General features: G+C 40.1%; 2 protein-coding genes across 6 annotated transcripts in view; one reads left to right on the top strand and one right to left on the bottom strand.

The window, feature by feature from the left end:
* The window catches only part of LNX1 (ligand of numb-protein X 1), a 124,600-nt gene extending 110,402 nt beyond the window's left edge, over positions 1-14,198 (top strand). For all 3 annotated transcript variants that reach the window (XM_077782836.1, XM_077782837.1, XM_021529229.2), the window contains 4 exons: positions 3,983-4,160; positions 5,520-5,748; positions 12,316-12,474; positions 13,486-14,198. In XM_077782836.1, coding sequence (XP_077638962.1) covers positions 3,983-4,160; positions 5,520-5,748; positions 12,316-12,474; positions 13,486-13,621 — 702 coding nt within the window. In that variant the 3' untranslated portion in view covers positions 13,622-14,198. The remainder of the gene's footprint in view (positions 1-3,982; positions 4,161-5,519; positions 5,749-12,315; positions 12,475-13,485) is intronic.
* FIP1L1 (factor interacting with PAPOLA and CPSF1) overlaps positions 13,948-17,516 on the bottom strand; it is a 39,240-nt gene continuing 35,671 nt past the window's right edge. For all 3 annotated transcript variants that reach the window (XM_021529439.2, XM_021529522.2, XM_021529601.2), the window contains 2 exons: positions 16,116-16,253; positions 13,948-15,379 (listed from right to left, as the gene is read on the bottom strand). In XM_021529439.2, the coding sequence (XP_021385114.1) occupies positions 15,232-15,379; positions 16,116-16,253 (286 nt within the window). In that variant the 3' untranslated portion in view covers positions 13,948-15,231. The remainder of the gene's footprint in view (positions 15,380-16,115; positions 16,254-17,516) is intronic.

The raw sequence follows: 17,516 nt of genomic DNA, 5'->3' as shown, positions 1-17,516 counted from the left end.
GCTGTGGGATTGAAGGCATAATGTTGGTTTCATAACAGTCCTTTAATGAGTGAGTGCTATAAAGACTAATGAATCATCTCTTGTTGCATATGGCACAGTTTTTAGGGGGATTTCCATTTTTCCACAAGAGAGGAGTACTGCATAAGCACATGAGTGGGTGTACTGCTGTGGGCTTCTGTCCAATGCCACCATTTGGGCACTTTCCAGGGAAGATCACAGCCAAAAGAAAAAAAATTCTGAGCTGTTCCTACCTCCCTTTAGCTTTGTGTGTATGTAGCAGAGGGCTTCTATCAGAGAAATGCTCTGGCAGTAGATCAGCAGATCAGTACAGCCAGTAGATACAATGAGCTTCAGGCCCTGTAGACTTTTGGTCTGGTACAAACATTACTGGAGAGTTAGTTGCCCTTTTATAGGGCATCATTGTGTCGTTTTAAATGTTTTATGATATTTTGATGAAGGTTTAACTGAACATAATTTGCAATTCAAGATTTTTAAACTGGCTTTGAAAGATTAAAAATATTATATATTTTAAGTAGGCATTACTGCAGGAGTAATGTTTGCAAACCTAGGGCCAGTACAGTGTCCTAATGCAGCACATGCTCCTGCCCAAAAACCAAGGTAATGCTTGTTGGTTGGACCTCACTATCAGGGGAGCCTCCTATGTGTGTGGTCTGATGAGTCTGCTACCTACTGCTATCTCTGGGATTGCTTTATTATATGTGATTAATAGAGGATTGCTAGCTGCTTTGATTTCTGGCTAATTTTAAGGCTTTTCTTTGTCCCCTAAGCTTACTGAGGAAAGTGATATGGATGGTCAGAAATGCTCTTTGAGTGAAACTGCTCCCACTGTAGAGCACGTATGCATACACGGGCTGAAATCTGCTCTCAACCCATGGCTGTATTCAGCACCAAGAATAAACTCTAGCTTCCAGCAGCCATCTGGCTTGTGCAGTGGCTCAGGAGCCACTTTGGGCCAAGCTCTTGGCCTCAGAACAGCCAACCTCCATCTGTACAGCATGGGGAGGTGCCTCTCGTTCAGGCCAGTGGTAACCAGCCATTTGCCCACAAGGCTCTGGATAAGAAGAGGATCATCTCTTGTGACCATGTCCTTCTCTGGTGGCAGCGGTGCCAGGTGTATGGTGTGCCAAGAGATTGGTCCTGCCCAGGCTCTCATGGATCTGTTTTCATCTGTACAGAGATTGGGGAAGCACAGCCCAAACTGTTCTGGCTGCTGCCTGGATTCAGAGAAGAGATATCACAAACTCTTGTGCAGCTGGGGTTGTGAAGCCAGGCTGTAATGCATAAACAGGCCTGATTCAATTCTTTTGAACACACTGGGAGCTTTGCCATTAATTAAATAGCACTTATTTTTAATTGGAACTGTTTTCTTATTTCTTTCAAATTAATTGTCTAGTACTTAGAGCAAAGAAAATGTTGCTGGAGCAGGCAATGTTTCCTGACCATATGAGCAGGTTAATCTTCAGGTGAAGTACATTTTCCAAACAGACACAGCAATGTTTTTTGCCTGCAAGACACGTGTCATGGCTTTGATGTTGTGATAATTGGCTGTAAATATTTATTTTCCAGTAAATACACAGAAAAGGAGGAAAAAATAAAAAGAGGAGGAGATGAACTGCTATGTTTTTCTTCTCCTGACCTCCAAGGTCACTTCAAAATGACAGAGAAGGAGAATTGTTTAGAAGAGAATGCACTGAAATGCAGTCACTGATAAACACTGCCTTGTAACTGGTTTACTTGCTATCGATTATACCTCCAAGCAAGTTCTATGTGTGTTTACTAAAAAAAGCTTTACTTTCCTTTCATCACTGCCTTCGTCTCAGTCAAGTCACCCCAAATCCTTTCTGTCTGCAGCCATATAAAAAATGACATGTGAAAGGGTAGCTTCAAAAGGAAGTTGGTCCTTTGTGATTCAGCATACAAGTACTGGTACTTCTATAATTCTTCACTGAAATGTAGCAGGACAATTTGTTCCCAAGCAGTACTTTGAAATCTTTTCTCTCTGTGCTGATTCCTCAAAAAATACTGATAAACCAGCTAATGCTCGAATGCTTTTGTTGTCTGAGACGGGATGTATGCTGCATAAGTAACAGGACTGCTCTCTCACTCAGAGTGACAAGTAGAATCCCAATTTCATGTTTTGCTACAAATTTCAGATCACGATTTTGGGAAAATTAGTAGTGTTCCTATCCCACATGTTTCAAAAAGTGGCCTTTTCCTGATGCAAAACCATTCCTTTTCAAGAGAAAAAGGATATTTTTGGAAAACATGGTTGAAACATTAAGTTTAAAGATAGAACTATGTTTAAAATATTTACACCTTAAAGACAAAGGTGAAAGGCTAAAATTATCTGGATCAGAACATAAAATTTATCTGGAACAGAACATTTTCTGAAGGTTTTAAAATCTTCAGAAATTCATAGGTTTGTTTGCAAGCCCTAAGCCAAATTACTCTGACATAGTGCCTATGTTCTCTATGGACCACATCTAACATGTCCAAACAACTGTGTTGTTTGGTTTTCTCTCAGAGAATTCTTCTTTCCACTGTGCTCTTTGCCTTTTGTTTCTGGAGCTCTGTGGCAGCTACTGTTCATCTGCTCAAGCATGGAGAAGTCCTTTGCTAAGCTTCTAGAGGGTCCCGTGTTTTGTTGTTAATGTTGCATCATAGAAATCTTGATTTAGTTCCACCAGACATTCCTTTAAAAAAAAAGCACAAATCAAAGACATAGTCTGCCCTACTCCCATAAAACAAATTCTTGTCATAGTCTCCCTTTGTCCCATCATTGTCACTTAGGGAGACATTGTGGATTCATCTGTTTCACTTTCCATGCTGCTAGCCCAGGAACCAATTTGAAATGTCTTTGCAAGATGTCAGATTTCGAAGAAGAGATTAATGTGGCTTTAAATGAGTTTTACAGATTATTTTTGCATATTAAGAATGCAAGGTCGTATTTATGAAAGAGAAGAGTGTTTTAAATACACGTTTGAAATGGATTTAGAAACGTGTTATTATATATGGGCCTGGAGTGGATAATGCTGTTCCTGCAAGAGGGGCTGGGATTGTCAGGAGTTGGTGTCAGGAGCACTGCTTATGAAATATTTAAGGAAAGCAATTAACAGTTAAATCCAGATTTATTTGCCTTTCAAACTCTTCTCTAAGATCTGAGTGCATGGAAAACATGACATTCAGTTCTCAGGTTTTGTTGGAGCTTGCATTGCAGTAGTTCTCCATCCCAAGGGCACCTGTGGATTTGTTGCACCCTTCTCTTACGCACCAGCATGACCAGCTGTGTATATTTAAGTTTTCCTGTTCAAGGGCAGAAGTATAAGGATGACTGTCCCAAATTGACCTTTCAAGCAGAAGCACTAAGAGCATCCTGGAAACTGCTGGCTTTTCACTGTAAATATCCCTCTCTTTTCCTGAGCAGAAACACTTATTATTCAAGCGTATTTCCACCCATAACTTACACAGAAACACAAATATCTGGAAGATCAAATTAAATATGTCTCTTCTAATATATCCCCAATGGTTTCATTCCTCAAACCCAAGAGAACTACTTCTTACTAATTATACAGCAAGCAGCAAGATAAGAAGCATAACCTGATAGTCAAAGCTATGATGACCACTAGTGATATTATTATCAAGAACTTTTTTTTTTCTTTGAAAATCAAATTCCTCATTTACATTTCAAGGACTTGATTGTGTTAGCCTTAGCACTGAAACAACTCTGGTTTTCATGGAGCAGTGTCTGACTTTAACTATTAAAGCACAGTTATCTTGGTAGTAGCTCTGACTGCAGATGCTTATTCCCCTGAGGGAGTCCTGCTGGTCGTCAGGCCAGATGGCTGGGAAGTGTCTTGGTGTTACTTCCATGAATATTTGTTTTGATAGAAAATGCCAAAACTGTCAGGGAGGTCGCCATGCCCACAAAATGTGTTTCTTGTTGCTATTTTCTCCATCACAGAGCACCCTTCACACTGTCACCTGTCATGAGAAGGTGGTGGCTGTACGGAAAGGTCACACAGAATCACTGGGAATGACTGTGGCAGGTGGAGCATCTAACCGGGAATGGGATTTGCCTATCTATGTGATAAGTGTGGAACCTGGAGGAGTGATCAGCAGAGACAGCAGGATAAAAACAGGTAAAAAGGGGGGATTTTAAAAGCATTCTTTAAATCAAGACCTTCTTTTGAAAATTGTGGGATAGTGAAAGAGCTTTACACTCTGACATCTTCAGCAATTCTATAGATTTTGGGATGTGTCAGATTAGAGACTCAAGTCAGCTACTAGAAAAGGCATAATTATGCAGGCATAATATGCATATATCTGTGAAGTAGGGAAATCCTGAAGGCAGGGAAGTGAAGGCACCCAAAAATGGGGCAGAATAGCTGCAACCCAGTCAGACCCCAGGAGCCTGGGTCTCAGTGCCCAGCATTGGCACACATGGAAACTTCCTCTTTGTGTCTGCTCAGTGAAACCCATGTGAGAACACAACAGGAGCAAAACAGCAAGTTTTCCCTTTCCTTCTGCTGGGAGATGACTGCCTCTCAGTGGGACACACTTTCCAAAAAATATTCATCATGAGGTAGCATTGAAAACTCAGCCTAGTTAATTTGATAAAATTAGAAACAAATGAATATGTGATGTTATAATAGCACCGTAGGCCTCTGATTTAGAGCAGCTCTTAAGCTGTTTTCTTGTCCTTCTCATTGGGGACAGACAAGAAGAGGTTAATGTTCATTTGCAGTGCCTGGACTGGCAGTGATACATCCCTGCCTAGAGAAGCATCAAGGCTAAGCACTGAGGGCACCCAAAGCCCTGGCATGGGAGCCTGCTATGAAGGATTGCAGAGCACTTGGCACTGTGGCTGCTTGTATGACATTAGTGATGTCTTTATTGTTCTTCCTGTAGTAATTGAGGTCATCTTCGAATTTTTCTCTCTGGCTGCTGTGCCTATATTATAAATAAGGCACACAGAAAAATGGTTTGGCTTGCAGCCATTCAAACAGGCATTAATGTGAAAATAATAATATATTATTCCAAAAAGCAAACTAGGAAGAGCCAGTTGGAGTGGCAGCTCCTAAGGGAGCGCTGGGAATAAAAACATCACTGAGCTGTTGGGTTTTAAGCTTAGTTTGAGTACAAATGTTGTTAGCTGGAAGTGGACTAGAGAGACCCAGACCAGTAGTAGGCACCAGTACCAAAGCTTGTTGGTACAGCAGGACCCCAGCTGTTTGTTCAGCTCCAGATGCAGGACATGACGTGGAAAGAAACCAGGACAAATCCTCTGTTCAGCCACACAAGGTTTCTGTATACAGGAATCTTCCCTCTTGCCTGTGGCATGTTTACTAGCATATGCTTCGTTAAATGATAGGAATAACAAAAAGCATTGTCAGGCAGCCGGTTCTTGGCCCCGGATTTGACTCACTTGTTTGTGGAGGTGGGGAGGGGATCCTGGAAACACTTGCAGGATTTTTTATCATCCGCTTTATTGGTCTCAGGTGACATCCTCCTGAACGTGAACGGCATTGATCTGACGGGAGTCAGCCGGAGTGAGGCCGTCGCCCTGCTAAAGAACACCAACTCCTCGGTGGTGCTCAAAGCCCTGGAGATGAGAGCATGTGAAGCCCAGGAGGAGCGGGGTCACCTACCACCCCCTGAAGACACACAGGTGACCTCCGAGAGCAGCGAGTGGTCACCATCCTGGGTTATGTGGCTGGGGCTGCCACGGTAAGTCCACAGATTGCAACCTCTTGCTAAGGGGGAGTGGGAGGAAAGATTTGCATTTTCTGGCAATACTTTCTTTTGGCTTGATTCATTGCACTGACATCTTAATTAAATCCAGGCTCTGTCAGTGACTTGACTCTAAATACCTCCCTTTCGTAAATGGGTACGTGTACATGGCAAAATAGACATGCAGTTCCCCTTGCAAGGGAGGATAGGATACTGAATTGTTTCAATCTTGTAAACATATCTGGCACTGAGGGAGTGAAAGGAAAATCTTACAGGGATACAAGGGCTTGCTGAACTGGAATTTAGGCTCAACCACTCTGCAGAAGGCAGATAGCCCTCCTGCAGCACTCAAGCTGCACAGCCCTTCTCCTTAGCCAAATCCAGCTGATTTGCTTGACTTTACCCAGATGTTGCAAAGTTTGTGCAGTTGGCCAGTATCTCCAAATCACCTCTTTTAACCCCACCCCCGCCTGAAAAAAGTCCATTTGTCACACACAGGAAGCAGCTGTGTTGTCATTTCAGCAAGGATAATAAGAGCCACATCGCCTGTTGCCAAGCTCTCAGTGTGCACGGTATAATACCTACAGCTTCCATGACATTCCAGAACGTATGAAATGAGGACACGTTGTGAATGTGTCAATGTGCAAAGCTGGGATCACAGAGTTGAAACTGATACTCAGTTTTAAGAAATGAAGAATTTATCTTCTAAGCTCCTCTTGACTGTACTCCTAACTCTGACAGCAGCTCAGGGTCTCTCTTTTACAGGAGGGCAGAAAAAGATGGTCTGCAGAACAGGTGGGCTTTCCTCTAGGCAGTTTCAGGACTCCTTTTCATTTCCTATTCTTGCATAACAGGTTTCCCTCTTTCTAGCTGGAGCCCTTTAGAGCTCGTTCACCTTGCAGCAAGGTCTGCTGTGAGGGCCAGATGTTTTTCAGGGCTTGGTCTGATGCTAATGACTGGATAATGTGTGCTGAAGCACTGCAAGAGCAGAAGGCAGGCTGTCTGTTTGTAACTCACAGGCAAAACGTTCCTCCTCCAATGAAGAGGACTACATCTTTATACCTATGAAAGAAAAGCAGTAAAAAGAAAATGCAGTAAATGAATGCCCCTTAACTTGCTACCCCAGGCAATGGTAAATTTTCCTCACTCAGTCTCTGAAGACAGGCAGGCCCAGGGAGATCCTCATTCCTGCTAACTTCTACACTCCTGAGTTTGACCAGCACCATAGTGAGGGTACTAGACGATGAGTAATATTCTCAGTGAAGAGACAGCAACAGACCAGAGGCCTGAAGATGCTGCAATCTGCAGTACTGAGTCTTGCCTTCTATCACCATCCTTTGCTAGATGGACTGAAACACATAAACCACCCTCATTGGGCAGTGTAGAAAACCTGAGCTGCCTGATGATCATCATCTACTCACAGCTGCCTGAAGTTCCCACCACCTTGGCATGGTAGTGGACATGAAGGACAGAGCTCCACAGTGCTGCAGACTTGCACTCACAGTTCACATCATTCAGTTCCACTTTGCAGTTTGGCAATAAAATGGGTTTTTCCATTTTAGAAACAGTTTCTGAGCTCATTTTAGCCTTCCTCCTCTGAAGGCTGCACATGTGAAGGCATTCCAACTCTTTTCATCTGGAGGAAAATCAGCCCCAGTGTCAGCAAGGCTGAAGACAAGAGCTCATTGTAACTCTGTCCCCAGCTGCAAGGCCGTGCACAGAGCACAGCATGGCCCTTCTCCTTCAAAGAGACATGGGGACATTGATATGCTGAGTGGGGACACTGCTCATCATCAGACTAGTGCCTGGGACAGGGACCGATGTGCATTAGATGTGACAGTAACGAAGGTGCTCTTTTTTCTTATTAGCAGCTGATTGGCTGAGTAGGGACACAAGAGGATCAGGTTTGGCATTGCTCACCAGGTATTAGTAGACCCTTCAGTTTTCCCCAGCGTAATTGTGTTCACTCATTTACTGTTTTGATTCTCCAGGGCCCGCATTAGATATCTGAAAGTCCTTCAACAAGTTCTCTCATGAGGATGTGTATCATGTTAACTCATTGTGCTTCAGGTTGAGCATTTAACCTTTCTCCGACTTTCAGTTTGCTTTTGGCAAGGATCACATCTCACTAGGTCCCAAGATATTGTCAGCAGTCTCATGACATTTTCCAGATTGTTAGAGAAAATGATATTCTGTCTAAATAGATGTCTGACAGGTCCATCTTGGGAAAAGTGCCTGAAGGGCAGTTATGGGGCAAAATGTTGAAGAATCACCTACTTCAATTAAAACAATTTACTAGAAGGACTGCTCCAAGATATGTGAGTCTAAGAATGTTTGGTATAGCTAATGGAAAAGTAGAAATGTCAAAATCATTATTATGCAGGATCATGCAAAGTACTTGGGAAGATGGGCAGGAAGGGGTACACCTATGTAACAACAATTGAACAAATAGAAACGGCAGTAAAACTGGTAGGCCAGAAACAGGCATGGTTTAAGAAAGAGGAAGCTGGATTATTTAAATTCTTTTGAGAAGGGAAAGATGTGGCTCAAGACAAGCCCTGGCAGTACAGTTGAACTAAACACTAGAGCATGTCTACAGACTTCTGTCCATAACCAATGAAGTAGAAATCAGGCTAACATTAATAATAGTTTCAATATTCAAAGTACCTTACTGTAAATGCCTGATTTTCAATACTAGAGCAGAACTCTTCTGTTCACAGGAACTGCATGCATATTACAGAGATGGTACAGACAAGAAACACAAATATTGAGAATTGGGGAATTATATCATATTCCTAGATGAAACTGGTAGCAGCAGAATGAGACAAGTTATCTGATCCCTTGCACTAAAGCTCAAAGATTTGGAAAAGCCATCTTGCTAATTTAACATTTGTGGATCTCACTTAAATTTTGTCCTTTTCTTGTGAGATCTTAGAATTGTTTTTTCCCACTTTTGCATGGCTTAATAATACATAAACAGCTCTTCTGTTCTTTCTGTAGTACGATCCAATGTGTGGTGGTTATAAAATACGTGCACATGTGCATCTGACATCTGTCAAAACTTGGCCTGCACGCAAGCGGAGGGGCTGCGGGCTGGGCGGCGGGAGGAAACAGTGATGCAGAACCTTAAGCATTTTTGCCTGAAGACTTATTTCAGGGTAGCTAATTTAATTGTTTGTTGTTTAGGAAGACAGAACTTCTTTATTGGTACAGGGACATGTTGTTGTGAAGCATGCACAAAGGCAATAATGGGGAACAGCTGGCAAAAAGCATTTCCCCAGCTCTGTGATGCTGCTTCTACCCTTGCTTTGTTTTCCTGCTCTCCTTTCTTTGCTCTCCTCACATTTCCTTCCCTCAGCTAGTACTTAGAATACTTTTTACATCGTCCTGTCATAACATTTACAAACATTAGTACTTCACACAACTGTCTTTCTTCATCTGTAAAGTGAGATGAGAAAGAGACAAGGTGGCCAAAGTCATTCTGCAAACCTGGGGTAGAACAAGATGTAAAACATGAAATTAGGTCAGAAACACCTCCAAAGCAACTCAATCTGAACTGTAGGATGCTGGTGGAAACAATTCTCAAATATTACTTACTTGGCTGCCATTTGTGTACTGTAATGGGAGGGAGTTACCCTTTTGATAGCTGTTAATGCTGAAATCGTCCTGCAGTTGGGCTGGTTATCATTCCTTGAGCATAAGGCTACTTGTGCTTTATGAAAATCAGCAGGGAATTGTACATTTAACTACTTGAAAACAGACACTTTGAAATTCCTCATGCATTAGTAACTGATGCTTAGTTGTAGTATTGCTCAGGATTGGACCCTGTGGCTACACTGTATATCCCCAAATCTTGTATCTGAGGCAAGTTCACACATAAGTTATTCCTTATCCTCATCTTCCCGAGTATTTAGTGATAAAGGCTGAAGACTGTGAGCTGCTCTCTTCCAAGGAGATGGCTCTCCTTGGACTGGTTGCAGTTTGGTGGGTTATGGTAGTTTGACTGGGTCAAAACACCCAGACTGAGGCTTTCATTATCACAGAAATATGAGCCACTCAAACACACTAAGTATCTTTATATAATTTTATTTTTTCTCTATGGTACTTTGTAGCTTGTCTTTATGATTAAACAGCCCTAAAAGAATTGACTCTCTTTGGGCTGCTCTTTGCTTAGGCAGAGCAGGCATCTCTGCTTGGGCACTGAACTCTTTAGGAGAAGCAGTACCTGCAGTACCTACAGCTCAGCTTGGCCTGCCAGCATCCTTTTCACAGTTGTGACAGTGCTGACAAACAGCACTGATGCACTGCCATGCTTATACCTCTATCCTATAGGATGGAGATTAGAAAACATTGAGTTAAAGGTATAAACATATTTTAGACACTCCTATTCTTTTGTCAGTCTCTAGCTATGGCTGTTGTGATGGGTTGGACCTGCCTGCACCAATACCCACAGCAGGGTGAGTGAAAAGGGGAAGAGTGAGTAAACTCTGGTCAAAAGATGGGCAAATCCCTCACTCATTATTGCTGTGGCCAAAGCAGACTTGACTTTCAGAACTGAAAGCATTTAATTCCCAATTGGGTATTGGGAACCAAAGAAGACAAGCTTGTAAACACTTTGTGAAAAGGGGAGAAAAGGGGTTTCCCAAACTGACAATCTCTTCTCCTGACTTCCATGTCTCCACTGCCTTCTTGTCACAGCAGGTTACACCAAATCCCTTTGGTGAGGCAACAGGCAGCGCAGGGGCTTGGAGTCACAACAGGGTGTTGCTCTCTGCTGTTCCTTGGTTTCCATGTGTTTGCTCTGGCAGAGAGAACAATCCTAATGCTATTATGCTGTGTCTATTTTACTTAATTTATCATACACTTTGACAGCAAATATGTATTTAGGCTTTCTGGACTGATTGAGACCATGCAATAACCTTATAGACTGTATGTATAAAATGCACTTAAGGTGTGTTTGGCTTGACTGCCTTTTATCCTCCTGTCTTTACCTGCCTGCCTACTAATTTTCTATGGCATTAGGATTTAGCTGATTACCTTTCAATTTCAGGGATGTGCTGCTGAAGGAGTCGTAGGTGTAGCACTGGGTAGCAGAGACCTCTGCCCCAAAATCAGTGCTGAATTAATAGCACTAATAGCTGAATCCTGGCACTGCTTGGTCATACTTGATAAAGTACCATTAAACATAAAGGGTTTAAGTGATTTTGCGCATTTTTTAAGTCCACAGATGGTAAAGTAATAATGCCCGGTTGCTGAGGAAGAAGCAAATGTCACCCGTTTCTTATATTAGCAACCAGTGAATTCTTGTGCAAATATTACATACCTGCCATCCTGGCAGCAGGTGAATATCAGTAGGCTTTGGGGGACTAATCTAGTATTACTGCTGTGAAAGACAGCAAATGAACTTTTTAAAACACCAGGTATATCAGTCTTGAAGATAAAGTCTGTCCTCCTATAGAAGTGTCAGATGCTTCTTAGAAACCTAAAAAGTCTCTGAATAGAGCTTTTAACAGTTGCCTGCTGCAGGTCAGCCTATATTTTAATATTTGGAGTAGCAAATGTATTTTTTAGTCATTCAGAATTTCAGTCATTCCTGGGGACACCACTAATGATAAGTTAGTAAAGTACTATGGACAGAAATTTTTATCACTCACTCTCTAACAAATGGAATTAATTTGGTTTAAAAAAAAGGAAACAGAAATTAATGTACTCAAAGCATTAGGCAACATTTAAGAGTCTAGTAACACTGTTCTTGTTTTCCCCTATTCCTAGTTTTGGAACCTAAGCTTTGATGAGCATAATATACAGCATCATAAAATACATTAAGAAGACAAATGGAGGGAGAAGCATATTTCAGGTCTCTTACTACAAAATCTTGCGTTAATCGTTACAATACGGACAAGTTATCTTCTTGAGAGCAGATTCAGTACTCCAAAGCACTGGCTCACATGGATAAGTTTCTCTCATCTTCCATGCTCTAACTTATCAGGTTACTCAACAAGAAAAGCTCAGGATCCCTAATTCCACCAATATCTGTCTTTGTGTCATCTGTCATTTTTGTAGCGTCATCTGTCATTTTTGTAGTTCATTTCATTGGCCTTAAAATTATTTTACTTTGATGTGCACCACAGTAATAAGTGCCTGAGCAATTTGACATAATTAATCATATACGGACTCATATCTGGAAGATAAGTCATGGGGTGTACAAGGTAGAAGAAATACAGCTTTTTGAATTGCTAATTTACAAACATTAAATCCAGGCTTAAGTGCTTTTCTCCATCACAGTAACTAGATAATTTGCATAGACTCCTACCCTATGAAAAAAACCTTATTTATTACTTAAGTCCAAGACTAATTTTACTTTTGGGATAACTGGTTATCTGGTTGTAACAGGAAAGCAGTACCACAGGAACAGAAGTGTGGGTGCTTAAAACAGTGAAAATATGGCACTACTTTTAACTCTTAAAAACAGTCTATGGGTGCATGAAAAGGCTGATTCATTATTAGTGGTTCATCGGAATCTAAAGTTACTGTAAGACATTTAATTAAACTAGTTTATTTCAGGTATTTGTACAGCTGCAAAGAAATTGTATTGCGAAGAAATACATCTGGAAGTCTTGGCTTCAGCATCGTAGGAGGTTATGAAGAACATACTGGGAACAAACCATTCTTTATCAAATCCATTGTTGGGGGAACACCAGCATATAATGATGGCAGAATTAGGTAATGTTTACTATCTAAAAAAAGTTGCATTTAAATAAGTTCTTCTGGCTAACTTCTGGGGGTTTTTAAAAACCATGTTTTCATTAAGGCAGTGCAGAGATGGAGGAAGGACTTACTGATACAGAACTAACTCTGGGAGATATGGAAACAGGACATAAGTATCCTGAAGTTTAACAGATTTGCCTTCATAGCAGAATGTTTTCACATGTCTAGCACTCTACTAGTATGTAAGTTAAAAGAGTCAATTTGATCTCTGGGGTGGTACAAAGCATGCCAGCACAAAGGTTTCCCACACGGTTCTAAACACCCCAAGCAAACATCTTCCCTGCAAACACCAATACACTTGAAGAGAGTAAATGCACAATCATGGCATAAACTTACATCAATTAACAAGGTTTAAAAGTTACAGTTGCTCAGAAACGGATCATTCTAGTATCTAAAGAGGGTCTACAAGAAAGCTGGAAAGGGACTTTTTACAAAGGTGTGTAGTGCTAGGACAAGGGACAATGGCTTTAACCTGAAAGGCAGTAGTTTTAGACCAGATATTACAAAGAAATTATTTAATGTGAGGATGGTGAGGCACTGGACTAGGTTGCCCAGAGAAGTTGTGGATGCCTCTTCCTTATTCAAGGACAGGTTGGCTGGGGCTTTGAGCAACCTGGTCTAGTAGAAGGTGCCCCTGGCCAGAGCAAGGATTGGAACTGGATTATCTTTGAAGTCCCTTCAACTGAAGCCCTTCTGTGATTCTGTGATGATGTTTCATCAGCATGAATGTCAAAAGAACTATATCATGTTTTCTTTCAAATATGTCTAATTAATTATAAATTTGTAACAAATGCAAAGAGGTGTTTTCACCTGCTTTATTCCCTTATTCATGAACAGTAGTTAGCCAGAGAAGGAACCATAATACTAATTTCTACCCTTCCCCCAGCTTAAGGATGTGCTTTGGCATTTGAACATAGTTACAATAAGTCACTTTGTTTAATTGTTGTCTTGCATTTATTTTTTCAGATGCGGTGATATCCTCCTTGCTGTCAATGGCAGGAATACATCAGGAATGATGCATGCCTGCTTGGCAAGGATGCTCAAAGAACTAAAAGGAAAAATAACTCTCACAATTGTGTCCTGGCCTGGCACATTTTTATAAAACAAGTCTTCCTGGAGAGTATAACAAGTATCGTAACATGTGGAAAAAAATTCTAAAAAAGGAACACCAGTCTTTGCTTTTTTGGGGAGTAAAGTATGTATTTTTAAAGAAAAGGTTTGTGAAATTTCAACCTGCATGTCAAGAAAAGTCAAGTTTAGGCAAAGCAGTGACACCCATCAGAAAATCACTTCAGAGTGATCCAAGCTACAGACTTAAGTCCTTCCTTCCCTGTGTTCTTAAGGGTTTTTTTGTTGTTTTTTTTATACATACCTATATATCTATTTAATGCATTATAATAATAATAATGAAATTTAAGGAGCAACAGCTTCTGCTCACCAACTTTATTTTGATTTACAAGAAGAAAATCTTGAATAATTTACAGAAATATTTCTTGCAATTTTTCTAGTTGCAATAATCAGGTGAAGGTTTTTATCCAACACGTTAATAGCACTTTGATTATGTGTACCTTTTCATGGTCAGCATGAAGCTGGTATTTTCAAGACTTTCAAGTACTGTTTGTTAGTCTGTAAAACTGTGAATGAACTTTCTAAAATAATTAAAAATAATTGTATCTGTGTACTTGTACAGACATTATTTTCATCCAAAACCAAATTACCTCGTTTCCCTGGTTCATTCTGATTAATACTATTAAATCTGGGATTTTTATATAGCATATTACTTTTAAGGAAGTATACTGCACCCTGCTAACACCATCAAGTAAGTCTTTTGAATAGCAGTAAAATTTTCGTGGCACTGCCTTATCAATCACACTCGATCCTGTTCTGAAAACGATGATGGTCTTATATGTCTCTTAAAATAGTCCTTTGTCTTTCGCTGGAAATTACTCATGTTCCACAGTCTTGTTTTTATCTCACAAGCTTGCAGTGGGAAGAGGATATGTTTGTTAATCTTTATCATGTTAAGGGCAGCTGTTCCCCTAGAACAAAGACTAAAATGAACTCTCTCTTAAGCCACTGAAAAGCAGCAGGGATGATTATCCAGCTTAATTCATCCTTATGCACCCACACAAACCAGACATAATTACCAAGTGTATCATCACCATGCTCAGTGTTCCATTCAGCTAAGAACAATCGGCACCTTTCCCACTTTCCCTAGGTTGTTTTGCTTCACATTATCACAAGGTTTTTGAAGACCCTGCAGTTCTTGTGTGTCCCTGTAGTAAAGGGTGACCTCTCCAAATATGACTCCAAAAGCTATGCTAAACCCACACTGTTCCAGATGTTGGGAATGTAATAAAATGAATGCACACTGTTTCTAAAGTCAGTAAAAGAATGACCTTCCCGTTGGCTCATGAAAAAAGGAGACAATTTAATACAAAGAATTTAAGCCCTGCTTATATTGTAAGAGCATAAGCCTCTAGTTGTAAGATTTTTTTTTCACTGTTCCTTAAAATACAAAGTCAGTCCAAGAACCTTAACATGAAAAATTCATTCTTTTATTTTCAAAAAAAACCAAAGTAACCTTTGATTTCAAACTAACAGAACAAGATTAAGAGCAAATTATTATAATTCCCAGAAAAATAACAAGATTTATAGTAATCTATTTCTGGCACTAATATATATGCAAGTAGGCAAAAAAATCACACAAGCCTATTCCACAGGGGCAGCTTCAGTGTTTTCCTGTTCAGGAGCAGGTTCACCACTGGCTTCTTTTCCTTCTTTGCTTCTTTTCGACTTCTTGTGTTTGTGCCTTCTGTGGCTATCCCCTTCTTCACTGTCGTGACGACGTCTGCTGTTACTAAATAGACAGAAAATATGCCTCAAACACTTGACACTTCAGGCCCTATTTCATTACAAAATACCAAAAAAACAGCCTCTGCATTCATATTTGAAAACTGGCATCTGCTCCCAACTCAAGAGTTTTTGGATGTCAGTGCAGAACTGAATTTTTCCTGGAATGGAACATGCATCTATCCATCCTGTACATTTTGGGGGAAAAAGTGAATGATTGTTCACATTTATAACCCATATTCTAATAGAAATGCTTTTAACAATGTCACACACCTATTGGCATTCCTTAATAATTTGACATTCTCGTTGACCCCATTTTCTGGACGTAAGTTTTATTAAAATGAATCAGGTAGAACAATTTCTATCAAGTGACTGTGAGGATTATTTTACTTATTGAGAATGACTGTTAAGTTGTTCTGTTCATGCTGCTGAATGTCAGCTTCATTCCATCCCTTTCTGACTCACCGTTTTTATCCTTCTTTCCCCAATGTCCTAATTTCTGTTCACATACTGACTGTCACATACATCACTCAATATGAGGTTATCCAGGGTCAGTATAGCTTCTTGTCTGTCTACATTTTATATGGCAGACTTGTTCCAAGTAGCACATTCAAGTGTTTACAGCCTTTCCACAAAACTCCAGTTTGTTTGGGGTTCTTTTAAAAGTTTACTTTTTTTTTTTTTTTTTTTTTTTTAAACTGGGCAAGTCTTTCATATCTTATTAAAAAAAAGAGAAATCAAACCTTCGAGATGACTTGTGTCGAGTCTCTTCTTTCTCTCTGTGTCTCCTGTCTCTGTGTCTGTCTTCTTTCTCTCTGCTTGTCCTATGGCGGTCATAACCCCTCTCTGCATAGTCTCTGTATCTGTAGCGTTCTTCATCACTGATTCAGAAAGAAGAGATTTTCAGGACAGTAAGACCAAGGAGTATAACAATAACAAGCTAAATGACAGGAAAATCTTAATATTGCTTCTGGGTGTCTATATGAGTTCCAGTACTTAAAGGATAATAAAGTTCTTCATGTTATACACTAGACTTGTGCAGTTAATACAGTTTTGAAAGGAAATTGTTCATTGAAAATGAATGAAAAAAGAATACAACAGTGCCCTATTAAGTTTATATAGGAGTTATCAAGCTGTTAGCTTGAACCTGTATCTAACTGTGAAGGAAATACAATCCTATATAGGCTTCAGTAACGTTTTTGGATCAGTGTTTGAAACATTCAACACTTGTCAGCACACTTGTGGACTATTGTACAATTTGGGTAAACTAAAATTAGATTTTGGTACAGTTATCTATTTCCTTACATTTGCTTCAAGAAAATAAAATGCTAAGCACAAAGAGTAAAATATACTAAATGTTTTGGGCTGCTTTTAAAATGAATTTTTCTCCAATGCTAGTGCTGTCTCTACTTCCACTTCTCTCTTCGATTGCCATAAAATGATGCCCTGCCACAATGTTGGTAAAAACCCCTAAATATCACAGGTTAGACAAGGGTTCAAAGGCTCTACTTAAAAACATATTTTCTATTTTGACTTGATGAAAAGGACAGTTCTAAGAGTTTACTGAAAAACGTCCATTGTTAGCCAACACAACTCAAACAGTACATTAGCATAGCTTAAAAAGGCACGTTCATTTCATCTAAATTCATTCTACTAAGAAAATTCATCTAGTTCATTCTACTAAGAAAATGCTACTCAGCATCATTTAATAGTGCAACTTCAAAACAAATGAACTTAGTGTAATTATTTATATATCACATGAAGCCTTCCCTAACCACAGTTGGGGAGATCCCCACCAAGTACTAAAGAAAGGCACAATGTAACCAGTCTTTCTAAAGAAGTAAAATCAGTAACCATTCAGATACTGTTGACCTAATGACAGGCAAGTGTTTCTGTCTTTGCCAACATTTACCATGAAAGAAAGTATCTTCCTGAGGTCCCTGCAGCAGCAGAACGGATTAGACAGATCACACAGGGAGAACAGCCTGGGGATTGTGAGAAATCCTCAAGAGATTTCTCATATCCTGGAGCAGTGAGAACTGAGACCAACCCCATTTTACCTGCCACAACTTGGATTCTCTGTCCATTTCTCAAGTGAGGATATTACATTAATGATTATTACAGCTATGCATGAAAACTCAGTG

This window comes from Lonchura striata, chromosome 4, assembly GCF_046129695.1.
Source record: "Lonchura striata isolate bLonStr1 chromosome 4, bLonStr1.mat, whole genome shotgun sequence".
NCBI classification, from domain to species: domain Eukaryota; kingdom Metazoa; phylum Chordata; class Aves; order Passeriformes; family Estrildidae; genus Lonchura; species Lonchura striata.
This window is presented reverse-complemented; position numbering and strand designations above follow the sequence as displayed.